We start from the raw sequence: 25,547 nt of genomic DNA on the forward strand, positions 1-25,547 counted from the left end.
ATCCATTCACCAAAGCCATGGTTTCAGACATTTTACCTAACTTATTTAACCAAAAGAGCCCCTTTTTTGAGAGGCTGCTCACAGCAGAGTCATGAGTGGAGCATAACATCCAGCTCTCCCTCCCTAGATGTAATTTGGGGCATAATGGGTGGAGCTAGAAGGTCTAACCCCACCCTAACCCTATCAGGAACTCTATCCCTCCACCCATTAGATCCAGAGAGGTGGAGCTTGCCGTCTTTTGACTCCTGCTGTTGCTTTTAAAGCTAAGGACATATGAAGTCATTATTATGGAGCTTAATGCATGTGCCTGTGCACTTGTGCTTTACTTTGAGTTTATTGTCAGGTATATAGTCTCGCGTAGCCAGACTTTTTACTGCTGAATAATGTCTGGTCTAAGGTGCAGCTTAGTTTAGCCAAGAGACTCCAACTTACGTTTTGTCTACATCCATATCACATTTTTTACTTTCTAAAGCCATACTGTATTAACTTATGACTGTTCAGAAGTTTGGGGTTGATACCTTTTTTCCTCCATGATTTTGAAATTTGTTTCCATGTTCACCAAGGCTGCATTTATTTGATCAGAACAATGGATAAAGCCAGGTTTAAAATTCTTTTAATTTTTTTTGACACTCCAATTTTTATGGATTACTCCATATATCAGAAATTACTGTAAAGTTTGGTGTTTGTAAGTGCTACTAAAATAAAGATTTCTGACTCAGAATAGGATAATATATATATAATATAATATAATTATGTATTTTTTTATTTGATTATAAACGTCCTTTAAAGATATAGGGCTCTATCATACATCCGGCGCAATGTGACGTTAGGCACAACGCAAGCGTTTTTTGCTAGTTTCAGTTATCATTTTCACTTCCAGCTGTTGTTTAAATAGCAAATGCACTTGCGCCCGTCGGTTTCGCAAAAATAGGGCCCATGGACTGTGATTAAAATCGACAGATTTATATAGATAAAGTGCTATTAAAGATGCACTTTAAAGTGTATTTCTGATATTTTCTTTCCACTAGTCTGAGGGGGGAAAAATATTATCACCCAAAATTTCAAAATTAACAGATGCATGAAAAAATTCATGTTTTTGCCTGTAGTGTCTGGCCTTAAAGGGGTACTTCAGCGCTGGGAAGATTAATCTGTATTTAAACTGGGTCATTAATGTAGTAGAAATGTGAAATTATTTTTGAATTTGGTGCATTCTAAAAGAGAAATGACAGAAAATGTATTTTTGTCTCATTAGGGTTGAAAGATAATTCCCAGATTGCTTCGCTGCCCTACGAGGTTACTCCCAAAGCCACCGCTACAAGATTACTGAATCAACTACAATTAAAAACTGAACATGTCTGTTCAATATAATGTGATTTAGCCGCTGAGGGAGTGTCACAGCACAAACGCAGCAGGAGTCAGATTACATTAATTGTGATGAATGTGAAAGAGCTCTCCTGATGAGAGCTGAGGTAATCGCGACCGCGGCATACATTCACAGTGTTCACTCTGGCGCGTTTTCAGTTCATGCCTTCTGAAGCTTAACTTTCATAGGAATTAATTTGAGAAGTTAAAACACTTACGTTGCTCAGCATAGCTCCGTTTACGTGAATGCCTGCTGTGAGCTGAGATGTGAATGTGATTTCCCACCCTACATGCGCGGGTTGAAAACGTGGAAATAGCTCCCTCTGCTGGCTGTAGTCTTTAGCCTCTGGCATATTTTTTTCCCAGAAATAAAATGCATAAATCTCTCATCTCTGGGGGATATGAGGGGGGGAAGCACAATCATTTGAATATACTCCAGTGTTTCTACTGATGCAAAGTAGGGCTGCACGTTTTCAAGTTTTTCATTAACCGTTAACCGAGGCCCTTAGCGGTTAATACTCAGTTAACCATAGTGTGCGTCAGGGTTATTTTTAGCTTATTAATTTGATGACCACCATCTCCGTAGTGAACGCGCCTATATAGAGAAATGCACATCATGGATTACATAATCAGAGAGTAGCCTATTTCTTTTCGTTTTAAATTGTTAAAAGACATTTCAAGTTTCTAAAGATCTATTTCATGTCTGCGAGGCGTACGCTGAGTTTCGTTAAATTAGGATTAGATGCGCTCCAGTTCACGAGCAATGCGAGTGGCCGCGAGGGCGCCTGCACGATTAGAGCATGTAACGTTAGTAAAATATGCAGCCGAGAATGATTCACACAGACACAGCGTTTGACTCGCGCGGCTGAGCCTCTCCCGGCAGAGAGTTCAAGCATCTGTGGACTCGTTCCTTCAGCTCTGGCCATCTTGCTTTCAGTCCGCGATTAGCTTTTTTGTTTTCTTCATTACAGTTAAAGTAAGGTCTACTTTTCTCTAGTCATTCACAAGTTTCTCACTTCAAACTTCCTTTCTTCTGCTCCGTTATGCACAGCGCGCGCGGCTCGCGCTCTGCTTCTGCCCTAATGCGACTTATAGTCCAGTGCGACGTATGTTATTTTCCTCTTCATGACGCATATTTTGACTGATGCGACTCATACTCCGGAGCAACTTATAGCCTGAAAGATGCGGTAAGCACTGCATTGCAATACTTGCATTTTGCCCCGTCACTCTCATTTTTAAAGTGCTCCCACGCTTTCTTTGCCCGCTTCATTGCCAGCTTAGAAAGCTGGTCATGACTTCTTCTTGTGGATATTACAAATGTCTGGGAGCGCTCTGGCGGTCTCTAGGGGTGCAAACATATATTACAACTAAATTCAAGGCACGCCACTTAACCGAGCAAAATGTTTCACTCGGTTACGCAATTTTTAACGGTTAATCGGTCAATCGGTTAACCATGGACACCCCTAATGCAAAGCCATATGCTAATCGCTGAAGTAACCCTTTAATACTTTTGTATTCTAACTGTAACTGAACTCAAACTTTTGAACGATTGTGTGTGTGTGTGTGTGTGTGTGTGTGTGTGTGTGTGTGTGTGTGTGTGTGTGTGTGTGTGTGTGTGTGTGTGTGTGTGTGTGTGTGTGTGTGTGTGTGTGTGTGTGTGTGTGTGTGTGTGTGTGTGTGTGTGTTACAGTGTTTTAATACACTCTCTTTACATTTTCAGCTTCTCCATATTAAGAGTAATAAGTACCTGACGGTAAACAAGCGCCTGCCAGCCCTGCTGGAGAAGAACGCCATGCGTGTGTCTCTGGACCCTTCCGGAAATGAGGGCTCCTGGTTTTACATCCAGCCTTTCTGGAAGCTACGCAGTGAAGGAGACAATGTAGGCATTTCTTCACTAACACAACGAACACATCAGAAACAAACACTGTGGTTTAGGTTCTGATGTTTATTTGTTTTTGGGGGGGTCATTTGCCCATTTTAAAAAGCTAATCACCTCATCATAATATTAACATCATAATATTGTCTTAACTCATCTGGTTTCTCCTCTTGTTTTCATCTCAGCAACTGAATCATGAAGGTATATAATATGTTTGCAGCATGCATGTATGTGAGTGTGTCTGTGTGTGTGTACACAGAGAAGAATACTGCATGCTAACATGCATGTAACATGCAACCTAACAGCCTGTTACAGAACCAAGTTTGATTTTTGTCTTGATTTCTTTTTTCTTTCAAGCCTGAATTATTAAATAGTATCCAAATGCTATCAGATCTAGAATGGAACTGGTATCCAAATCTGAATAGAATTATGAAATCATATCCAACAGTTTCAGATCATCACAGTGTCTTTTGACAGGTTGAGGTCCTAATGACATGGTTGTCTGTGATCTTATGTTGTGTCCAGAGAGGAAGAGAATGCTAAACGACCCACTTCACTCACATTCTTTGCACATTGTGTACACTACTTCTTGCAGCATGTTATGGATTTTTGTGTTCGTGTGTAAACAAGTTCTATATTCTGTTGAATATGTAGTGCTCTCATTTTACGTTAGTATCTGCTCTTTAAAGACCCCATGAAATGGCTTGATAAGTGCAGTTTTTTCCCCCATATGGCAGAATATATTTTCTTTCTTAATAGCTTCTTAATAGTTGGTTTTACAGCCATGAATCATGATATAGATCTTACTAATTATGATACTGTAGCTGGTTAAGGAGAAGGATGTTCCTATTCTAGAAATTCTATTAGACAAAAATTTGAGTATACTTGTTCATATATGAGATGTTAATATTTTTGATCCGTTTTCTCAGAAGAGAGACTGTAAATGTGAACATCTGCTAAAAGTTAACTATGTAAACTTGTAGGCATATACTAGCAGGGATACAAACAGACAGACTGAAAACAGAGGTGTAAAAAGTCCCTGAAAACCATACTTGAGTAAAAATACAGATACCGTACTACGAAAAATTATTCCATTACAAGTTACAAGTCACAAATTTCAATACGACTTGAGTAAAGATATCAGAGTATCTGATTTTAACAGTACCTCGACACCTAAGAGACATGCCAGTGAAAAACAAGAAAAAGATGATCTGTGAGGAGCGCAATCGTATTTTTATTTTCTAAGATCAAAATAAAACTGAACACAGCAATATTGCAATAAATCAAGGTCGGCACAACGTCTACAAATACTCAAGTCTTGGTTAAACTCAAGTGCTCAAAAAGGACTAAATTAAAACAATATTCTTCAATAAGGTCTCATCAATATAACGGATAAATACAATAATGTTTAGAAAAAGGAAATGGTCCACGTCTGCTTACACTGGACACTGGTTTTGGCTTCGTCACCGGCTGCGGCCCTGTCCTCATCTCATATTTGAAATGCCTGCGGTTCACAACTACCTGCAAATGCACTCACATTCCTATAAAGTATCCTTGTTGACAAGTTTGGTTGAGTAAGTGCAAAATGCACAAGATATAGTACCTTCAAAGCCCTGTAGAGGGGGATACTGCTTCTTTTGTAGCAGAAATAAATTGCTGCAGAAAAAGTTAGGTGCCATGCAAAATGTAATATGCATTTGCATTATTCATCGCAAATGTATTGGAGAAAAGAGTACATATACTTATCCAAAAACGTAGTCAAGTAGAGAGTAAAAGTTGATAATATCTTTGAAACTCAGTAAAAATACAAAGTAACCGAAAATATACTTAAGTACAGTAACTGATAACATTTACACAAATACTTTACACCACTAACTGAAAGCCACAAAAGTCCGGTTTCGATTTCATGGGGTCAAGTATAAATGTCTCTAAAACACCCATTTCCAAATAATGCATGTCACAGGATATGATGTCATTTTGTTTCCTTTATTGTTGAAAAATAGCAACAACAGAAACTGTGTGTGTGTGTGTGTGTGTGTGTGTGTGTGTGTGTGTGTGTGTGTGTGTGTGTGTGTGTGTGTGTGTGTGTGTGTGTGTGTGTGTGTATTTTTAGGTGGTGGTTGGAGATAAAGTGGTTCTAATGCCTGTAAACGCAGGGCAGCCTCTCCATGCCAGCAACATTGAACTCCTGGATAACCGTGGCTGCAAAGAGGTTAGGCAACAGATGTGTTCTCAGCAGTGCTGTTAATTGGATCACATGATAAGGGCACAGGTTCTGATGCCTTCTATTAATTGTGTAGTTATTCTGGTGCAACTTCACATAATCCGCAAGGTGAATGGAATAAAAACAATGCTATTTTGCTTAATCTTTTGTTTATTCTGACTTCTTGACATCACAAGTGTTGCTGGTATTGTCCAAAAATAGCCTTATATTAATTACCTAGAAAACCTGAAAATATCAGGGAAGTTCATTGAAATGTCTATAAAGACTATACTGGTGTGTACTGTATATAAAAAAGAAAGTGTGCTTGTGATGTATTTGATTGTCTTAAACAATTTTTTGTTGTACTGTTATTTCCTTTGTCTTTGACATGAAGATAGACCTGCTGTTGACATGGCATTCAAATATTAAATATTAAAACATTATAACACATAAAGATTAAAACTAGCCTGCAAGCCATTGAAATATGATTTATGAGTGAATTGTTCTTCTGAGTTAATGAATCATCATTGGGTCAATGATTGTATCCAGTAACCACAAACAACTAGAAAGGTCATGGAAATTCATTGAAGATGTGTGTGTTATATTTCCAATGTGACAGGTTAATGCTTTGAACTGCAATACCAGTTGGAAGGTCACTCTCTTCATGAAATTCAGTGAATACAGAGATGATATCTTAAAAGGGGTGAGTCTTTCGTTTGTGGATTGTTACTTATGTAGGGATTAATGTTTTGATTTAGGTTTGTTTTGTATCGACTGGTTTATAATCTCTCTGTAACCCTGTGGTTCTCTCACGTTGATTCACTCAGGGGGATGTGGTGAGGTTGTTTCATGCAGAGCAAGAAAAGTTCCTTACTTGTGATGAGTACAAGAAGCAGCAGTATGTCTTCTTACGGACCACTCTCCGCCAGTCTGCAACCTCCGCCACCAGTTCAAAAGCACTGTGGGAAGTGGAGGTACAGTTCTCTATAATTAAAAGTATTTTGCTTTTTGTTCTTCAGCTTAGTTTTAACAAACTAAAAGTTCTCCTTTAAAATGGATCATATAATTTTATGGTTAATACATCAGATGTATGCTACCGTTTAAACTTTGGGCCAGTACGTTTTTGAAAAAAAATAAAAAGTAAAAAAACAGTAATATTGTGAAATATTATAGATTAGAATAAATATTTTCTATTTTACATATGTCTTTAATGGCAAAGCTGAGTTTTTTTCAGCATCATTTCTTATTGTTATCAATGTTGTTGATGGTTGTGCAGCTTTATATTTTTTTGAAAACCATGATACTTTTTTCCAAGATTCTTTAAAGAATAGATAATGCAAAAGAACAGCATTTATTTAAAATATATTTTTTTGTAACAATGCAAATATCTTCACTTTCATAGTTGATCAGTTAAATGGGTCTTTGCTGAATAAAAGTACAGTATTAATTTATTTAAAAGTACCTTGAACATTTGAGCAGTACATGTATAAAAAACACTTAGTTTTTACTTAGTTAATACCGAGTCTTCTATCCCATGTGCTTTAGGTTGTTCACTATGACCCCTGCAGAGGAGGAGCCGGTCAATGGAACAGCCTGTTTCGTTTCAAACACCTCGCCACAGGAAACTACCTTGCAGCGGAGGTACACATTCCATCTACTTTGTTTGGTCTTTCCCCCGAAACTGCTCCTGGTTTTCCTTTTAATATCTGGTTTGACGGGGTGTGGTTTGTGTGAATGCTTGTGGTTTACATTTATTTGCATGCTCCACATGAAGCTTTTTCTAGAGCAGTGAACTAACTAGCCCACCACTTGGGTGATTTAACTCTATTTGCTCAGCTGACCATGAAGTAACATTATCAGAGCGTTAGGTCTGTTAACACCTTCATATGTTTTCTCTGATGGAATAGCTATCTGATGGTGAAAAGACCAGGGGTCTCATTTATAAAGCATGCGTACGCACAAAACAGGGCTAGAAACATACGCACACCAGTTCCCACGCAAAGGTTGTGATATATGGTGATTTTGGGGAGGAGACAGGGTGGAGAAGCAGGTACACACAATCTGCTGCTGGCTGTGATTTATAAAGGGATTTTTGCGCAGGTTCTGGCGTACGCATGGTTTTATAAATCAGAATTTTTTTTGTGCGTATGCAAAATCTAGTTTTTGAGGATGAAATCTACGCAAAGTTTTATAAATGAGACCCTAGGTGTAAATGCTCTCCAATCAGGTGGTTTGAGACCCATTCCTTGACTTTTGTTGGAGCCACATATGTTAATTTTACTCCTCAAATGCTGCCACAAACAAAACTGAAAGATCAGCTTTTGCATCCTAAAGCTCAACTTCATTAAAAGTAGTGATACTGAATTATCTTATATTGTCTGATGATTAAAAAAATTGCTGCTCATATCGGTTGCTTTCATTGATGTGATTACCGTTTTTCGTGTAGCGTGGGAATCAAAGCTCGGATTTATATTTGTTTTGTGGAGACACATTTATGTGGTCACATGTAAATGGAAGTGATTTAACAAAATGTATAGCTATTCTATCAGTAAAAATGAATAAAGTAACCAGGTTAAAACAGGCCCACAGATATAATGTCAATGTATCAGCAGATCTTTATTGTTTATTATCGAGAGCAAGGAGGTTGACATTGAGATCTCAATATCTACAAATTTCTCATCAAATTACCCAAGACCAATCTTAGATATAATATTCCAATTCATTTTATAGTCTGTATTTTTACTGTCAACATAAGTTTCATTTGTTTTATTTTCTTTTAAGGAATGTTGGTGTAAATACAGTACAAATACAGGGTCAGTAAGATTTTTTTAGAAATATATTAATACTTTTATTCAGTAAAGATTCATTATATGAATCAAAAGTGACAGTAAAGCCATTTATAATGTTGTAAAATATTTCTATTTCACCATATAATCCTGAAAAAAGGCATTGGTTTCCACAAAAGTATGAAGCAGCTTAACTTTTCCACATTGGTAATAAAAACAAATTTGGTCTTGAGTAAATCATTTTAGATTTACATTATTTCTGAATTATCTTGTGACACTGAAGATTCAGCTTTGCCATCACAGGAATTAATGGCATTTTAAAATGTATTAAAATAAAAAACAGTTCTATTAATAATGTTGTAAAAGCAGAAGTTCAAATAAATGAAAAAATCTTACTGACCCAAACTTTTGCACGTCAGTGTACTCAAAATTTAGATTGAATTATCTTAAACTATAAAAGAGTAACCTCTAAGCAACAAAATGTTCTTTTGGTGGGGGTGTATTATATATTTTATTGTTTTGAAAGTGCAGAAGATGGGCTGCAGGTGGCAGTCTTCACAATGTTATTGTCACAGTGGTATAGAATCAGCCACAGCCATCCACTGTGCACAGGGGAGACAGAGGGCTTATTGTCTAAGATAAAAATGCTGTAAGAACCTGCCTTAGTCTGTGCGTGTGTGCGTGCGCATAGGGCTTTCAAAAACACTTCTGGTTCTGTTTCAGATGAATCCTGATTTTAAAGCTCGAACAGACAGTATCAGCACAAAAAACGAGGTAAGTCAGTCAGAACTTAAATGTCATTTCTAGGACTGCAAGGAAACTGAGCTTGCAGAATTTCACAGACAGCTCCAGACAGTTCCACCGAAGTTGCTTTTCCCATTCGCCAGAATTCCATAAAAGTTTTCTTCTTCAGTCACCACAGAAATGTAAAACAAGTTTGCAGACTCTATCTGGACATGTCCTGGACTTAGCGACCGATTAAAACGATGCAAGGCTTTAAACTAGTGAAGTAAAATCCAGCCCTAAAGACTAGATGGTATATGAAAGAATCACATTTGTTGATTAGATGAAGTTTTTTCATCTGACTTGCATAAGTAAACAGAACCCGTTCTGTCTCGGCTATACAGCATTGCGGCTCAGTCTCAACTCTCCTGCACAACTTCACTATTACGTAATCCGCTTCTCTCCCTTCCTTCACGCTGCAACAGACAGACTCGCACAACTGCCGTCCTCCTACTCTCCGGAGATTTTTTTTTTTTTCAGCCTGTATCACGCACTGCACCTTTCCGCTGTATTAGCATTCTGCTTCAGCAGCCTCACAGACAAACACACGCGCAGAGGGGGCTCCTTACATAATGTCTGAATCTGGGGGTGCCCCGTGAGAGTCAGGCAGACGTGCTGTCTGCTTCCGTGGAGGAGTGAGTCAGAGGAGCTGCAGAGAGTCAGAGCAGAGGAGAATTTAAAATGCTGCTCTCCAAATAGCCCTCTATCAAAAAGCTCTGGTGAAAACAGTCTGTGCCACAGATGCAGTCCTGCATAATTTCCTCACTGTAGATGACCTCTGGGTTTTTCTCTGGATTATTTTGCAGGAGCTGTGTCCGTTATAGGAATTCCAGGTTCAGTGCTGCACGATTAATACTGAAAATGATTGTAGTATTGCAGTGCTGCACGATTAATAACTCGTTTCTTGGTTTTTAAAAAAGGAGAAATATATATTTTAAAGTAGTGCACTTACAATGGAAGTCCAAGTTACAAGATTTTGCACCAAAAAAACTCTAATGGAAGTATAGCCATAAGACATAAACATTGTCACATGAGATCAGTGTTATCAAATTGCTTGTCAAGCTTTGAATCCTGTCATGATTGAACAAAAATAGGAGTTGCTACATTTTTAAATGCTTTGCCCCATAGGCTTCCCTTGGAATTTAATCAAATTGACTATAAAGATATACAGTAATAAAAAAATCGTATTAAAATAAAAAAAAATTTTTTGCAATGAGACCGGTTTGAGGCAGTGCTATTTTGTATCTTTGAGATATTTTTTTTAATTAATAGATTAAATACATTTTTATTCATTTTTTTGTTAACATTTAGACCTTTTTTTTTTTTTACACACACACACATTTATATTTGTACATCTATATAGTTTGTATTATTTTTATTTTTTAGTTTAATTTATGTTAGTACATCATGTTAACAGATCAAAAAAAGAATTGTTTCCTTGGAAACTAGCACATATATATATATATATATATATATATATATATATAATATGCATGTATGTATGTATGTGTGTATATATATATATATATATATATATATATATATATATATGTATGTATGTATGTATGTATGTATGTATGTATTTATGTATGTATATATGTATGTATGTGTATATATATATATATGTATGTATATAATATTATTTGAAATTTATGAAAATTTACTTTATTTATTTTAATTCAGTTAACATCTGTTTTATCACAAAATATTTTTAAAGTTTCACTTTTAGTTTACTATAATAACCCTGGTTTGAGGTCCCTCAGCCTGATTTTTTTTTTTTTCATGTAAAAAAAATAATGAAAACACTATAGAAAATAAAATCTCAAAAAAGAAAAACACACATACTTTCCTATAAGTGCAGATTCTGTGTATTTGCCTTGTCTCTTTATACACTAATGTGACCTTCCCCTGTCTCTCTGTGCAAACATCAGACCAACACAGACTCATTGTACTCTAAAAAGAAGTGGCAGGCTGACAAGATCCCCTATACCCTTGTTGCAGTGCCCCACGGCAATGACATCGCCTCTCTCTTTGAACTGGATGCCACCACCTTACAGCGGGCAGACTGCCTGGTTCCCAGGTTAGTTCTTGTGCACAAAATATAATTTTCATCCATAATAACCCTATTAGAATGGTAAGCAGTAGATTTACATTTAGATTTGCATTTATTTGTTTAGCAAACACTTTTATCCATGAGGAACTGTACAAGGAATCCCCCTTACAGAGGCAATACTGCCTTCCAAAATTGGCAAGAAGTGCAAGCTAAGAGATGTAGGTGTGAAAAAGTATAATACCTGTTTAAAAGGGAGTGCAGTGTGTTCATGATTGTAGAACAAGTGATCTCAATGCATTCAAGGGCTCACAGAGCCTTTTTAGAGCAACCTTTTGGACTTTAAAATGTACTCATAAAACCATTGAATGAAAAAGAGTTTTTATTCAAGTGTTATCGATGGGATATGAGTCCACACTATGCCGCATATACTGTTAGGTATTTTTTGTAGCTCAAACATCAAAGTTTATTGATTTTGATCAATTAAATATTTATCTTCTTCTTTTCAGGAACTCATATGTGAGACTCAGGAACTTGTGCACAAACACTTGGGTGACCAGTACTAACATTCCTATTGATGTTGAAGAAGAACGACCTGTTATGCTCAAGGTTGTTTATTTCCTTCCATTTTTATTTGAAGGATAATTATCCTTGTCAACGAAAGCTCATGTAATTTCTCTCTTTATTTATTCATACAGATCGGCACCTGCCAGATGAAGGAGGACAAAGAGGCGTTCTCCATTAATTCTGTCCCCCTGTCAGAGGTCAGGGACTTGGACTTTGCCAACGATGCCAACAAGGTCCTGGAGTCATTTGTGCGTATATTGGGTATCAGCAATTTCGCAGCTGCCAATGAACGCAGGTAATGTCATGCTTTTAATGTTTTAAGGTGTGGTCACATTAGCTTTCATTGTGCATTCACAATTGACCTTTTATTTGCACATTAGCAAAACATTAGCAGGTCCATTGTCAATAGAATGCAAAAAAAAAAAAATTATAGAGACCAACATACAATTTCCTAAATTTCAAGGTCACTGATTAGTCCTTTTTGAAATTATCCTAATGGAAGCAGAAGGGCAGTTTTTTAAGCATATTTCACAAGTTAAATATATTTAGTACAGTATTTACAACTTAAATAAAACAATTGAAAAATAACGCTGGTCAAAATTAGAGAACACTTTCAGTGTTAATGTGGCACTTGGTGCTAATTTCCGTAATAATTTGGCAAACCCAATTTAACTTTAAGCAAACTTTCCAATTTTCACTGACTTTGCAAGATAGCAAGCCACTCTAAGGTTACTGAAACCCTATGACACCAGGTTGTCCAGATGAAGGCCAAAGGGATGACCCTTTCAGCTATTGCAAAAGAAGTTGGTCATTCCAAATCTGTAATTTCTAGAATATTGAAGCTTTACAAAGACACTAATTCATTCAAGTACTCAAAAGGGTATGCAAGACCAATGCATGAGAGGAAAGGACAATGCAGAGACTTTCAGTGGGGAATCGGTTCAACACTGCAGCTGGAATTACTCGCCAGTTCAGAGCTGAACACAGTAAGGATCTGTCTCGCCATACAGTGTCTTGTCATTTAAGAGAATTCAGACTGAACGCTCCCTCTGCATTGACCAAGCCTCTCGTCAGCAAAAAGAATCAAAAGGCTAGACTAACCTTTGCTGAGGAGCATGTTGTGTGAACAGCGGAGAACTGCTCCAAAGTTAATTTTAGTGATGAATGCAAGTTTAATTTATTTGTGTCTGATGGGAAACATTATGTTCGGCATCAAAACTGGGGAAAGATTGAACCCAAAGTGCCCAAAGAAGTCAGTGAAAGATGGAGGAGGAAGTGGCATGGTTTTGGGGATGTTTCTGTAGCAGGAGTTGGGCCTATTATACAGTTAAATGGCAGAACCTCAGAACCTGTTTATCAGAACCTCCTTCGGCAACATGTGGTTCCTTCACTGCGAGCATCTCCCAATCAGCCCACAATTTTTATGCAAGACAATGCCCCCTATCACACTGCAAAACGGGTAAAGCAGTTCCTTGAATGCGAGAACATTGAAATAATAAAAATTATTTATTTTTAAAATTATTTATTTTTAAAAAGAGTATGATCTAAACCCCATTGAAAATCTGTAAAATCATTGGCGACAAAGTTATGGCTAAGAAACCCACTACAGTTACCGAACTGTGGAAGAGACTGGAAGAAGAGTGGACCAAGATCACACCGGAGCAGTGTGAGTATCTAGTAATGTCCTGTGGCCGCAGATGTGCTGAGCTCATTCAAAGCAAGGGCCTCTATACCTCCTACTAATTTTTGACTGCTGTAAGCATCACATTTTAGTTGTAATGTTTTTTTTTTGTGCTGCATTGGTTGTTGTTCTCTAATTTTGATCCCGGTGTTTTTGACAAAATAAAGGTTTTTGTTGAAATACCATGGTATTTTATAAAACATGCTAGCAGAACAATGCTATACCCACTAATCGTCCTTCAAACTTCAATCAATGAATATCAACAATATTTCTGAAAAAAATCTAATGTTTCTAAATTGTTCTCTAATTTTGATCTCCACTGTGTATAAATATATATGTGGTTTACATTTACTGTTACCCTGCAAAATTTTGTCCAATAATCTACTTTTATAAAAAAATAAATAAGACTGCATACTATTGACAATGGACCTGCTAATGTTTTGCTAATGTGCAAATTAATGATAAATAAACTCACTGATCAGGCATAACATTATGGCAGGGGAAGTGAAAACACTAATTATCTCCATCATGGCACCTGTTAGTGGGTGGGATCTATTAGGCATCAAGTGAACATTTTGTCCTCAAAGTTGGTGTTTTAGAAGCAGGAAAAATTGGCAAGCGTAAGGATTTGAGCAAGTTGTGGGTGAGGGTCATGGCATGGGCGGGCTCACTGATGCACATGGGGAGCAAAGGCTAGCCTGTGGGGTCTGATCAAACAGTTGAGCTACTGTAGCTCAAAATGCTCAAAAGGTTTGTGCTAGTTCTAATAGAAAGGTGTCAGAATAAGCAGGGCATCACAGTTTGTTCAGAATGGGGCTGCATACCCGCAGATCAGTCAGGGTGGCGTTGCTGACCCCTGTCCACTGCCGAAAGCACCAACAGTGGACACATGAGCATCAGAACTGGATCACAGAGCAATGGAAGAAGCTGGCCTGGTCTGATTTCCCTTTCGTGGAAACAGTATTCCTTGGTGGCCTCTTTCAGCAGGAAAAACACCTGCCACAAAGCAAAAATGGTTCAGAGATTAGATGTTATAGTTAAGGGGTTGACTTGGCCTCCAAATTCCCCAGATCTCAATCCAATCGAGCATCTGGCAGATGTGCTGAACAAACAAGTCCATGGAGGACCCACCTTGCAATTTACAGGACTTAAAGGATCTGCTGCTAAAATTTTGGTGCCAGATACCACAGCACACCTTCAGGGGTCTAGTGGAGTCGACGGGTCAGGGCTATTTTGGCAGCAGAAGGGGGACCAACACAATATTCGGAATAATGTTATGCCTAAACTATATAAATATATATATAGAGAGTAGATAGAAGTAGATGAGATCATTATTATACATTTTATAGTTTTAAAAACATACTTTCTCTTACATTTTTATGTTCAGGTTTACTATTAAGCTGTTGGAGGATCTGATCTTCTTTGTGTGCGAGGTGCCGAACAACGGGCAGGATGTGCTGTCTGTGGTCATCTCGAACCCCAACAGAGAGAGGCAGAAACTCATGAGAGAGCAAAACATCCTGGCACAGGTTTTTCTCAAACAGTGTACTTGCAGTAAATGGATTATTTAAAGACCACCAATTCCATGGCAGATTTCTGACTGTAATTTTTTATGTTTACAGATCTTTGGAATTCTTAAAGCCCCATTTTCTGAGATTAAAGACTCGCCAATGCCGAAGCTGGACGATGTGGGCGAGCAGCGCAATTCTGCATTTAAATACATGCTCCAGCTGTGTTACAGAATCCTGCGCCATTCCCAACAAGACTACCGCAAGAATCAGGCAAGGAACATCTTCATTATCAACTCCAATTAATCAATCAATGTATGAGACTAAAACATTTGTCTTCTTTCTCACAGGAGTACATAGCCAAGAATTTTTCCATTATGCAGGCTCAGATCGGCTATGAGATCCTGGCCGAAGACACAATCACGGCTCTTCTGCACAACAACCGCAAGCTGTTAGAGAAGCACATCACAGCACGTGAGATTGAGACCTTTGTCAAACTTCTGCGCAGGAACCGAGAGCCCAGGTCTGACTCAGAAATTTAGACATCCACTCAAATATCTGGTACTAACAAACTACTGACAGAAACTGCTAAAGGAATTGTAATGGAATATTTAAGGAAAACTAATTTCTGTCATTTACAATCAATTATATTGAGAGCAAATAAGATATTTGTGTGATTTCTTTGACACACTAATATACTGTAATATCCTGTTGGATAAACGGAAATGTTTTGTATTCTTATTTTATTCGTAGAAAATTCTTATTTATCCTATTTAGAAGTGGTTCCTAATTATTATTTAATTATTTAATAACATTAGCTTTCCTTGATGTGTTTGTTTGTTTGTTTATTTTCCTGTCTAGGTATTTCCAGCATGTTTATTGTAGAATTATTATTATTTTTATTTTTTTTTAGTTAACGTAACCATTTAAACGTTTGCTAAGTTGGGGTCAGTGAGATGGGTTTTGTTTTATGTTTTTGGAAAAAGTTTCTTATGCTCACCAAAGCTGCATTTATTTAATCAGAAAATACAGTAAAACAGTAATATTTTAATATTATCACAGTTGAACACGCTGTGATGTTTAATATTTTTGTGAAAATATTGATGCATAAAAAGGAACCACATTTATTTGAAATTAATTTAAAATCTTTTGTAACAATGTAAAGGTGTCTATTGTCACTTTTGATTCATTGATTAATTTAATTCACCCGTGATGACTAAATATTTATTTATTTATTTAATAAATGTTTTTATTTTTTTTAAATGACTTCTGAATAGTAGTAAACATTCATTCATAAACATTCATATCTTGTATTTGATACAAGTACCATTGTGGTTGGCAGCGGTTTCAAATTTACATTTCTTGTGCGTTTTCCCCAGGTTTCTGGACTATTTGTCTGACCTGTGTGTCTCCAACAAAACAGCCATTCCTGTCACTCAGGAGCTAATTTGCAAATTCATGCTGAACCCCATCAACGCGGACATCCTCATTCAGACCAAGTGAGAGTTGCTCTGTGCTGCCTCTTGAAATTAGCTGTTTAACAATGACTCAGAATAATTGGATTAAACTGTAATAACTGTATACAGCTCACAAGGTCATTTCGATTTTTACGTTAAGATAATGGGACCTTGTGTTTCCTTAGACTGATCCCACACACAGAGACCTCTCTGGAGTCATCTTTAATCCAGGATGATGATGGTGATGAAGAAGTGTGGCTGTACTGGATTGATAACCACAAAGAGCCTCATGGGAAGTCCATTCGCCACCTTGCTCAGGACGCCAAGAACAGACAAAAGCTGGAAGTTGACATCATTACCTATTATAGGTGAATAAAATTATTTATTTTTTATTCATATTGAATTGGAGTACTTATGTATTTTTATACAGCGGTGTGTCAAGTGTCCTATCTTTTCTCTTTCAGGTGCCAACTCAATCTTTTTGCCAAAATGTGCCTGGACCGGCAGTATCTGGCCATCAATCAGATTTCCAGTCAGCTGCCGGTGGATCTAATCCTGCGCTGCATGTTTGATGACTGCCTGCCTTACAACCTGCGTGCCTCATTTTGCCGTCTAATGCTGCACATGCATGTGGACCGCGACCCGCAGGAGGCCGTGGTGCCCGTTCGCTATGCACGTCTCTGGACTGAGATACCCTCCAAGATCTCTGTCAATGAGTAAGATAAAACACACTTTTTTCCAGTGTTGCTTTAGTTATATAACTGCTTTGTGTTGTTTGGCTTGTCTGAATATAAATTTGGTGCTCAGGTATGACTATGAGTTCAGAGACACATCCAGAGAGGAGATGAAGAGAAAATTTGCCCCTACTATGCATTATGTGGATGAATATCTCAAAGATGTCGTCAGTCAGCCTGATCCATTTGGAGACGGAGAAAAAAATGAACTGACCCTAGAGGTGAGGAGATGTTTGTTTCCTGTTGTTGTGCCGATGGACGATATCATGGAGAGCAACCATCGTGATGCCACGCCCCGTTGCGAGTCTTGCGAGTGCAACACACACTAATCCTAGTCTCTTCTATAGTTTATCTAAAAACTGCAGGGATTGCTCTGCAAATTAAATTGAGAATATAACTAATGAATATATGCTATTTTAAATACTGTAGTCTATGCCAGAGACGTGACATGTTAGTCTGAGAAAATCAGGGAGGCTACACAAATATTGTCTTACATTGTACATATATTTACATACAATATTTAATTTTGTACAAGAAAACAGCATAGGCTACAAAATAAATGATTCAAATTTTGTAGAGTGGTAATGTGAACTACACGAATGAATGTTTAAAAAACAATATGCAAAATCAAAATTAAATAGCTCGTTATAGTAAAATAATGAAATTATAGTTTTTATTTTTTTAAGTAGAAAATATTTATGTAAAAAGATATAGTAAAATAAGAAGTGCTTAAAAGTGTTCAACTCTTAAGTGGAAGAAGCTACTTTTGTCCTTCACTGCAATCTATATAGAAAGCACCAAGTCATTAGTTGGGTTGGTAAAATAACGAAATCATAGTTTTTAAGTAGAAAATGATATTTCTGTAAAGAGATATAGTAAAGCTCCCTACCCCCTACCGACGGTTATTTATAATAACATCGTCAACTGCCAACTTAGGGGACATCGCCCAACCCTTGTTCCTATAACATTCTCATACTTTTCATTAATGTGGACAGGAAACTATACTGAAATACTATGACATAGTTTCCTCGTCTGCTATTCAGCAACACCACTTCTGAATCTACAGTGCGAAACATACAACCTGATGATTCCAGAATGAATGACTCTAAGCACAAGCTGATAACTCTTATAAGCTTCTTTTTTAGTAATTCAGATTTAACCATACAGCACCAGTGACTAGGGAAGTCAATGGATGACTTAAGAAATTAGTTCTATTTAGTGAATCAAAAGCATTAAACACGCTCAGTGTAATCAGATTCTTTTTTTGATTAGTTCAAATCTTTCCATGCAACACACATGTTTTAGTCCAAATGATTTCTGAACAAACAACTCTAATGAGTTTGTTATTTGTAATGAATCAGAATCATAGAGTGCAAACAGTGCAAATAATTATTGCTTCATAAGCTACTGGTGTTGTCCAGACGTTTCCTGATCAAATTACTCTAAACATTTTTTCTATTTAGTGAATCCAAAAACAAAAAGAATGGCCATTGCAGTCCGATTCCCAATTGAATTACCTTTATGAGCGGTTTTGCAAATTTAAATATATTCATTATTTGCAGTGTAGTCCAACTGATTCCCGAACATTTGACTCAAATGAGTTGATTCTATGTAGTGAATGACAACCATACACTGCAAACCGTATCCAATTCTTGAACTAATCACCTTAATAAGATGTTTTTTTAGTGAGTCAAATCCATTCGTACAGCCTGACTAGAGTCATTTGCTTAGGAATCGGTTGGTTTTATTTAGTGAATCAAAAGTGAATCACAGCATGACCTCTAGTCTGATTCCCAAAAATGAATGACCTTATGAGCAATTATTTTAGGTTATCAAGTCTATCCGTAGATCAATTTAGTCCAACCGATTCCCAAACAAATGACTCTAATGAGTTGGTTCTTTGTAGATAATCAAAACAACGTAGCATGACCAGTGTATTCCTTTTTTTTGTGACTCACGTTATGTTGTACTTGATGCTTGTGACATCTAAATTGGTATAGTTAGTGAGTGTTTAAATCTGTTATACTGCTGTTTAATTCGCATTTGCGTGCCGGGTCTGAGGTTTTTCCTGAGCGTATTATGCAATATGTCCAGAGGACAGAGCAGATTGGCTGTATTAGCTCTAACAGAATACTAATGATTCACTCTCTAACACTTTGAATTTTAATGGCTTTACCTCTGTCTGTCTCTCTCACAGGTGGTCCACCTGGCACGTAACCTGGTGTACTTTGGCTTCTACAGCTTTAATGAGCTGTTGTGCCTCACGCGCACCCTGCTGGCCATCCTGGACATTGTCCAACCCACATTCTCTTTTATGTCCAAACTCAACAAGAGCCCTGAGGGAGGTGAGACCTGTTTTCAAGTTGTCTGTTTTCACTCCAGTAATGCTTCTTCAGTGTTTGTTTTACAAGATAATAGCTGCTTGTTCTTGAGGCAGTATAACACTTCAGGCTGTCTCTGTGTAGGTAATAATGTCATGCGTACCATCCACGGTGTGGGTGAGATGGTGACTCAGATGGTTCTGAGCAGAGGCTTGATGATGTCCCACTGTCTCCCCGACGCTCAGCCAATCCACGGAAAGCAAATCTGTCTCCCTGACAACGAGAACGTCATGGTGATGGACACTAAGCTCAGGATTATTGAGATTCTGCAGGTGATGCCCTCATCGATTTGTGTTAAATCTATTGCAATGAACTAAATGCATTAGTTACACTACACATAACTCAAGTTTATGTCCTCCACACTGTCGAAGAATGGTTTTGGAAAATATATTAAAGGGTTAGTTCACCTTCAAAGCACAAATAAAGATATTTTGAATGAAATCTGATGGATTTTTCCCCTTCACTGAAAGTCTATTCACCCAAAATTCTGACACTTCAAAACATGCATGTAGAGATTTAATCTATATGAATCAAACGGTTTAATCCAAGTCTGAGATCCAATGATCTCTTCTTATGATGAATAGATTTAATTTAAGCTTTTATTCACATATAAACAGTGATCAACTAACATACATAGAGCACTCAGAATTGGTAAACGTAAAACTTCAGAGTCAGAGTTTGGGTGCACTATCCCTCTAAATGTTGGAAACATTTGATCATTTTACATTTCATCTTCCGTTTATAGTTCATTCTGAATGTGCGTCTCGATTACCGCATCACCTATCTGCTGTCCATCTATAAGAAAGAGTTTGGCGACCAGACTCTGGACACTTCTGCCTCAGTGATGGAAGTTCCTGTCATGGCTGGTGAGAGACGTTTTAGGGCATGCAGTCAACATTCATTTTCAGATACCGATTGAGGAGTTTGTTCTTGTTTTAAGGGTGTGTTTTAATTTTCTGATCATATATTCCAGAGCCAAACATTGAGGAGATTGCAGAGAAAGCAGAGAATATGTTTTCGGGAAGGTGAGGGAGGGATTTATTTAACCTGTGTTATATTAATGTTTATTTGAGTTGTGTGTTTTGTGCTTAAGAATGAACTACTGCAGAAGCTGGATTGATTTCAGCACTGATACTGCCTTCTTTTTGTTTGCATGATTAGTTAACAGTCAGAAATTAACCAAATTAAAATCCATGCAATCTGTTTATCATAATTGCTGTCAAGCTCCAAAACAAGCAAACAAATAACTCTACTATTTGTTGTCCATGTGAGTTGTACAGTATATTCTATGTATTCTTAAGTTACATGAGAACTTTGAGAAACAGATAGAAATTTACACTACTGTTCACTTGGGAGTTGGTAAGATTTTTGAAAATATTAAATAAAAAAAATTCTATTAATGTTTTAAAGGGGTAGTTAACCAAAAAAATAAATTTAGCTGTTTATCTGCTTACCCCCAGGGCATCCAAGATATAGGTGGCTGTGTTTTTTCAAGATTTTTAACTGTTGCAGTCTGTCATTCGTATAGTAATGCATGTGACTGGTAACATATGGGAGTATGAGAACTATGAGAGTAAAAAAAACCATACAAATCCATATTAAACCCTGCGGCTCGTGACGACACACTGATGTCTTTAGACACAAAATGATCAGTTTGTGTGAGAAACCGAGCATTATATATATATATATATATATATATATATATATATATATATATATATATATATATATATATATATATATATATATATATATATATATATATATATATATATATATATATATATATATAATTATTATTATTTTTATTTTTTACCTCTAATACACCACTACGTCCAACAGCCTTCCCCGAACGATCACTTCAAGTGAGGTCAATGTACACGATATGATGTAGAAATACGCGCGAGAGATTACTTACGGCACTTGTGTAAACTGCACCAAATCATGGCGTATCAGAGGTAAAACATTCTATAAATAATGTTCGCTTTCTCGCACAAACCGATCTTTCATGTCCTAAGGCATCAATGTGTCGTCACAAGCCGCAGGGTTTAATATGGATTTGTATGTGCATGTTTTTTTTTACTCTCATAGTTCTCATACTCTAATGTGTTGCCATTCACGTGCATTATAAGACTGGCAGACCTCAACAGTTGGAGTTAAAAATCTTCATTTGTGTTCTACTGAATAAACAAAGTCACTTGATCTAGGGAATACTTTCTAAACATAAAAAGAAGCTGAAATGTAATTGAAACAAATAACAAGCAAACAACATAAACCATTATGGTTGTTACATAAAACATCAACATAACACAATAATCATTCTGCTACATTTACATTTGAAAAATATGCAAGCCCATATGTAAGTGGTGTTTTGGCCCTAAGCTCTAGTTCATTTCTGACCCTCTATATGACCTTTCCCGCCCTCTCAGACACTTAGAAGTCTTAAAGACAGCAGCAAAAATGGTTAATTCAATTCTATCTAAACACTTTCTGAGTGGCTTCAATACTCAATCAAGTCTTGTGTTTTTGTGTTCACAGTGCCAAGGAGAGGAGCCCAGTGGACCTCGATGATGAAGGTGGTCAGACGTTTCTGCGGGTGCTCATTCACCTCATCATGCAGGACTACCCTCCACTGGTCTCCGGCTCTCTTCAGCTCATCTTCAAACACTTCAGTCAGAGAGCCGAAGTTCTGCAGGCCTTCAAACAGGTCTCACTCTCACTCATACTACTGTCTTCTTACCAGTGTATGGAGACTGACACAAGTACATTTAAATTTTAATTCTATTTTATTGATAAACCCACATATTTTCCAATTAATGTTTTTTTGGTTTTGCAGGTCCAGCTGCTGGTTTCTGAGGAGGATGTAGAGAATTATAAGAAGATTAAGGCAAGTCTGGACCAGCTGCGTCTGACAGTGGAGAAGTCTGAGCTGTGGGTCGAGAAGAGTGGAGGTTACGGCAGTGAAGATATTGCTGAGAATCAAAACAAAGAAACGAACTCGGAGGTGTGCACCCACTGACAGGAGATTGATCAATTATAATTATATGCCACAGATTTGCTTCTTACATTGTAGAGAATGCATTTAAAATCTTATTGTTAAAGAACTTTTGATTCAGTAAAAAAAAATGTGATGTTGATTTTGTGACCCTAAAAAATATTGGTTGACTAATTATTTACTTCTAATAATTGACCAACATTTTATTACTGTATACAAGTAATAAACCCATATTACCATAATATAACAGTAGTTTTAATAATAGTTAAATAATATTTTTTTGTAGTTTTGTAGTTAAATAATAATTTTTAATCATTGTTTTGTTATTATTATCAAAAAACAGAACAGTGTTGTTATTGTTTATTACATCTATTAAATATATTAATTGAAAGGAAGCTAATTTTAATTTTATTTCAGTTAGTTGGCAAAACAAGTTTTCTAATTTTGTCGTAGTTGAAATACCAAATCTACTAAAACTAAACTGAAATAGTTATATTTCTATATAATTATTATTTAAAAACTAAATAAACATATTTAAAAACAAAATAAATAAAAATTACAAATGAGCATTCAATTGCTAAAATATAATAATTCCAAATATTAATAAATACTTTAGTATTTTTTAAATAATACTAAAATGACATTGAAACAAAAAGTTAAATAGTTCTGCATATCTATTATGAATTAACATGTGTGAGAAAATAATTTGTTTCAGTATCATAGAAAATCACTGACTGTGACTGTGTGTAATTTCTGGTTTACAGGAAGCAGGAATCTTGAGCCCAGTGCAGGATGGGAACAATAAGCCTCAAATAGACAGCAACAAAGCCAACAACTACAACATTGTGAAAGAGGTAGGAATTTTTTTACTCAATGTTCCTGAGTTAAAAGTTTTCGTTACAGCTACAGTGAAAGTTTTATATTTACGTAACGGCAATGCTGCATACACACCAGAATTCCCTCTAAATATAATGCTGGTCTCGTGATTTTGTGTCTGATGTGACAGATCCTGCTGAGTCTCAGTAAACTCTGCTCTCCTGCTAAGAAGATTCGTGTGCAGCAGCAGAGGCTGCTGAAGAACATGGGAGCTCACACTGTGGTGCTGGACCTGCTCCAGATCCCGTATGAGAAGGTGAGTGGACATTCCTTGAAGTATGTGACTAGTTTAATTATTTTATTCCACAAACAGGCACTAAAGAATGAATTCAGAAGGGGTTTAAACTTATTACTCTAGACTTGGAGATTCATTTTCGGGATCCTTATGCTGATACAAAAAAATGCTGCTCCATTTTCAGGGGGATGAAAAGATGGATGAGATCATGACTCTAGCCCACACTTTCCTTCAGTACTTCTGCAGAGACAACCCTCAGAACCAGGCGCTGCTGCACAAACACCTTAACCTCTTCCTTACTCCCGGGGTGCGTTTCACCATGGCGGTTGAGTTGATCAATGATTTTACACTGAGGACACTGCTGATAAGCAATATATGTCCTTGCAATTTAATCATAGATTATTTGGTGTTGAAAGGGAATTCTGATAATATTTCTTTTTTATTCCGTCTTTGCTCCGCTCAGCTTCTGGAGGCTAAGACGATGTGCTACATCTTCAGGAACAACTACCACCTGTGCAACGAGATCAGCGACCGTGTGGTGCATCACTTCGTGCACTGCATTGAGACCCACGGCCGCCATGTAGAATACCTGAACTTCCTCCAAACCATCGTCAAAGCCGATGGCAAATACGTGAAGGAATGTCAGTGCAAAGTCATGAATGAGGTGAGAAGGACATTGGATTTAATGCATTATAGAGATGTGCACACCTCAGATTCAAAGCAAACATCAATCATATTCACAATACAATACACATAATGTTAAAATAATGTGCACATTTTTTCCCCCTTTTTTTGCATATATATATACATATATATATATATATATATATATATATATATATATATATATATATATATATATATATATATATATATATATATATATATATATATATATATATATATACACATACATATACATATACACTGTCATTCAAAAGTTTATGATAGGTAAGATTTATTTTTGTTTATATATATATATATATATATATATATATATTGTGTTTTCGACATAGTGTTTAGATATTTATTGCCCACAAACACTTCCATTCACATGAGAGAGAATGTATAAGTTTCGTAGTGAAATCAGACATTGTATTTGTTTTTGACGCTAGCTGGTGAACGGAGGAGAAGATGTGTTGGTCTTCTATAATGACCGTGCCTCTTTTCCGGCACTGCAAAATATGATGTCGTCTGAGCGGGATGAGAGCGGGGCTCTGGCGTACCACATCACTCTGGTGGAGCTGCTGGCAGCCTGCACCGAGGGCAAGAACGTTGATACCGAGCTCAAGTGCAACTCACTTCTGCCACTTGATGATATTGTCAAAGTGGTCACGCACGAAGGATGTACTCCAAAGGTGACAGGACATTAAAACTATAAATGTTCTCTTGAAAGGTTTACAATGGTATGCCATATATGCAAAATGATAGAGCTGTTGTACATATTGTTATATTTGCAGTTTATAAGTTATCTAATAAAATCGTTACTGTATTTTTGATCAAATAAATGCAGCTTTGGACAACAGTCTTTCAAAAACATTAAAATCTTACTAGCCCACATCTTTTAAACAGTATTTATGTATATTTTTGTCTACACATTTAATATAATTGTTACTGCATTAGGTAAAATAACAACCAATAAAACAATAATCAAATTTTTAGTTTAAAATGAAAAACATGTTTATTTTAATTGTTGTGCAAATATATTTTGGGACCATTATATACCATAGTACTGAAATATTAAATAGTACATATCAAGTACCATGTTATTTATTTGGTATTTAAAGTACTTAAAAAAATATAAAAAGTAGTACAATGCCCTAAAACATAATAAAACCGTGTTATGGATGATACAGCTATTTAAAACCATTTTTTGTAAGTGACATCAGCTAGCCTTTTTAAGCATTGTTTTATCCTCTTTGCAGGTAAAAATAGCATATGTCAATTTCGTAAACCATTGCTATGTGGACACTGAGGTGGAGATGAAGGAGATCTACACCAGCAATCACATTTGGAAACTCTTCGACACTTTCCTTGTAGACATGGCCAGAGT

At 36.6% G+C, this 25,547-nt stretch overlaps 1 protein-coding gene across 1 annotated transcript in view; it reads left to right on the top strand.

Moving 5' to 3' along the window:
• The window catches only part of itpr2 (inositol 1,4,5-trisphosphate receptor, type 2), a 108,063-nt gene that overhangs the window by 24,724 nt on the left and 57,792 nt on the right, over positions 1-25,547 (top strand). The window contains exons 5-32 of the mRNA XM_067420330.1: positions 3,083-3,241; positions 5,352-5,450; positions 6,061-6,144; positions 6,269-6,415; positions 6,987-7,082; positions 8,951-9,001; positions 10,942-11,090; positions 11,570-11,669; positions 11,759-11,922; positions 14,696-14,837; positions 14,931-15,089; positions 15,167-15,339; positions 16,196-16,315; positions 16,459-16,641; positions 16,738-16,989; positions 17,081-17,228; positions 19,205-19,352; positions 19,473-19,660; positions 20,134-20,254; positions 20,362-20,413; positions 21,927-22,095; positions 22,225-22,392; positions 23,148-23,237; positions 23,390-23,515; positions 23,679-23,801; positions 23,958-24,158; positions 24,610-24,852; positions 25,420-25,545. Of these exons, the coding sequence (XP_067276431.1) occupies positions 3,083-3,241; positions 5,352-5,450; positions 6,061-6,144; positions 6,269-6,415; positions 6,987-7,082; positions 8,951-9,001; positions 10,942-11,090; positions 11,570-11,669; positions 11,759-11,922; positions 14,696-14,837; positions 14,931-15,089; positions 15,167-15,339; positions 16,196-16,315; positions 16,459-16,641; positions 16,738-16,989; positions 17,081-17,228; positions 19,205-19,352; positions 19,473-19,660; positions 20,134-20,254; positions 20,362-20,413; positions 21,927-22,095; positions 22,225-22,392; positions 23,148-23,237; positions 23,390-23,515; positions 23,679-23,801; positions 23,958-24,158; positions 24,610-24,852; positions 25,420-25,545 (3,981 nt within the window). The remainder of the gene's footprint in view (positions 1-3,082; positions 3,242-5,351; positions 5,451-6,060; positions 6,145-6,268; positions 6,416-6,986; positions 7,083-8,950; positions 9,002-10,941; positions 11,091-11,569; positions 11,670-11,758; positions 11,923-14,695; positions 14,838-14,930; positions 15,090-15,166; positions 15,340-16,195; positions 16,316-16,458; positions 16,642-16,737; positions 16,990-17,080; positions 17,229-19,204; positions 19,353-19,472; positions 19,661-20,133; positions 20,255-20,361; positions 20,414-21,926; positions 22,096-22,224; positions 22,393-23,147; positions 23,238-23,389; positions 23,516-23,678; positions 23,802-23,957; positions 24,159-24,609; positions 24,853-25,419; positions 25,546-25,547) is intronic.

This window comes from Pseudorasbora parva, chromosome 16 (assembly GCF_024679245.1).
Source record: "Pseudorasbora parva isolate DD20220531a chromosome 16, ASM2467924v1, whole genome shotgun sequence".
Lineage (NCBI taxonomy): Eukaryota > Metazoa > Chordata > Actinopteri > Cypriniformes > Gobionidae > Pseudorasbora > Pseudorasbora parva.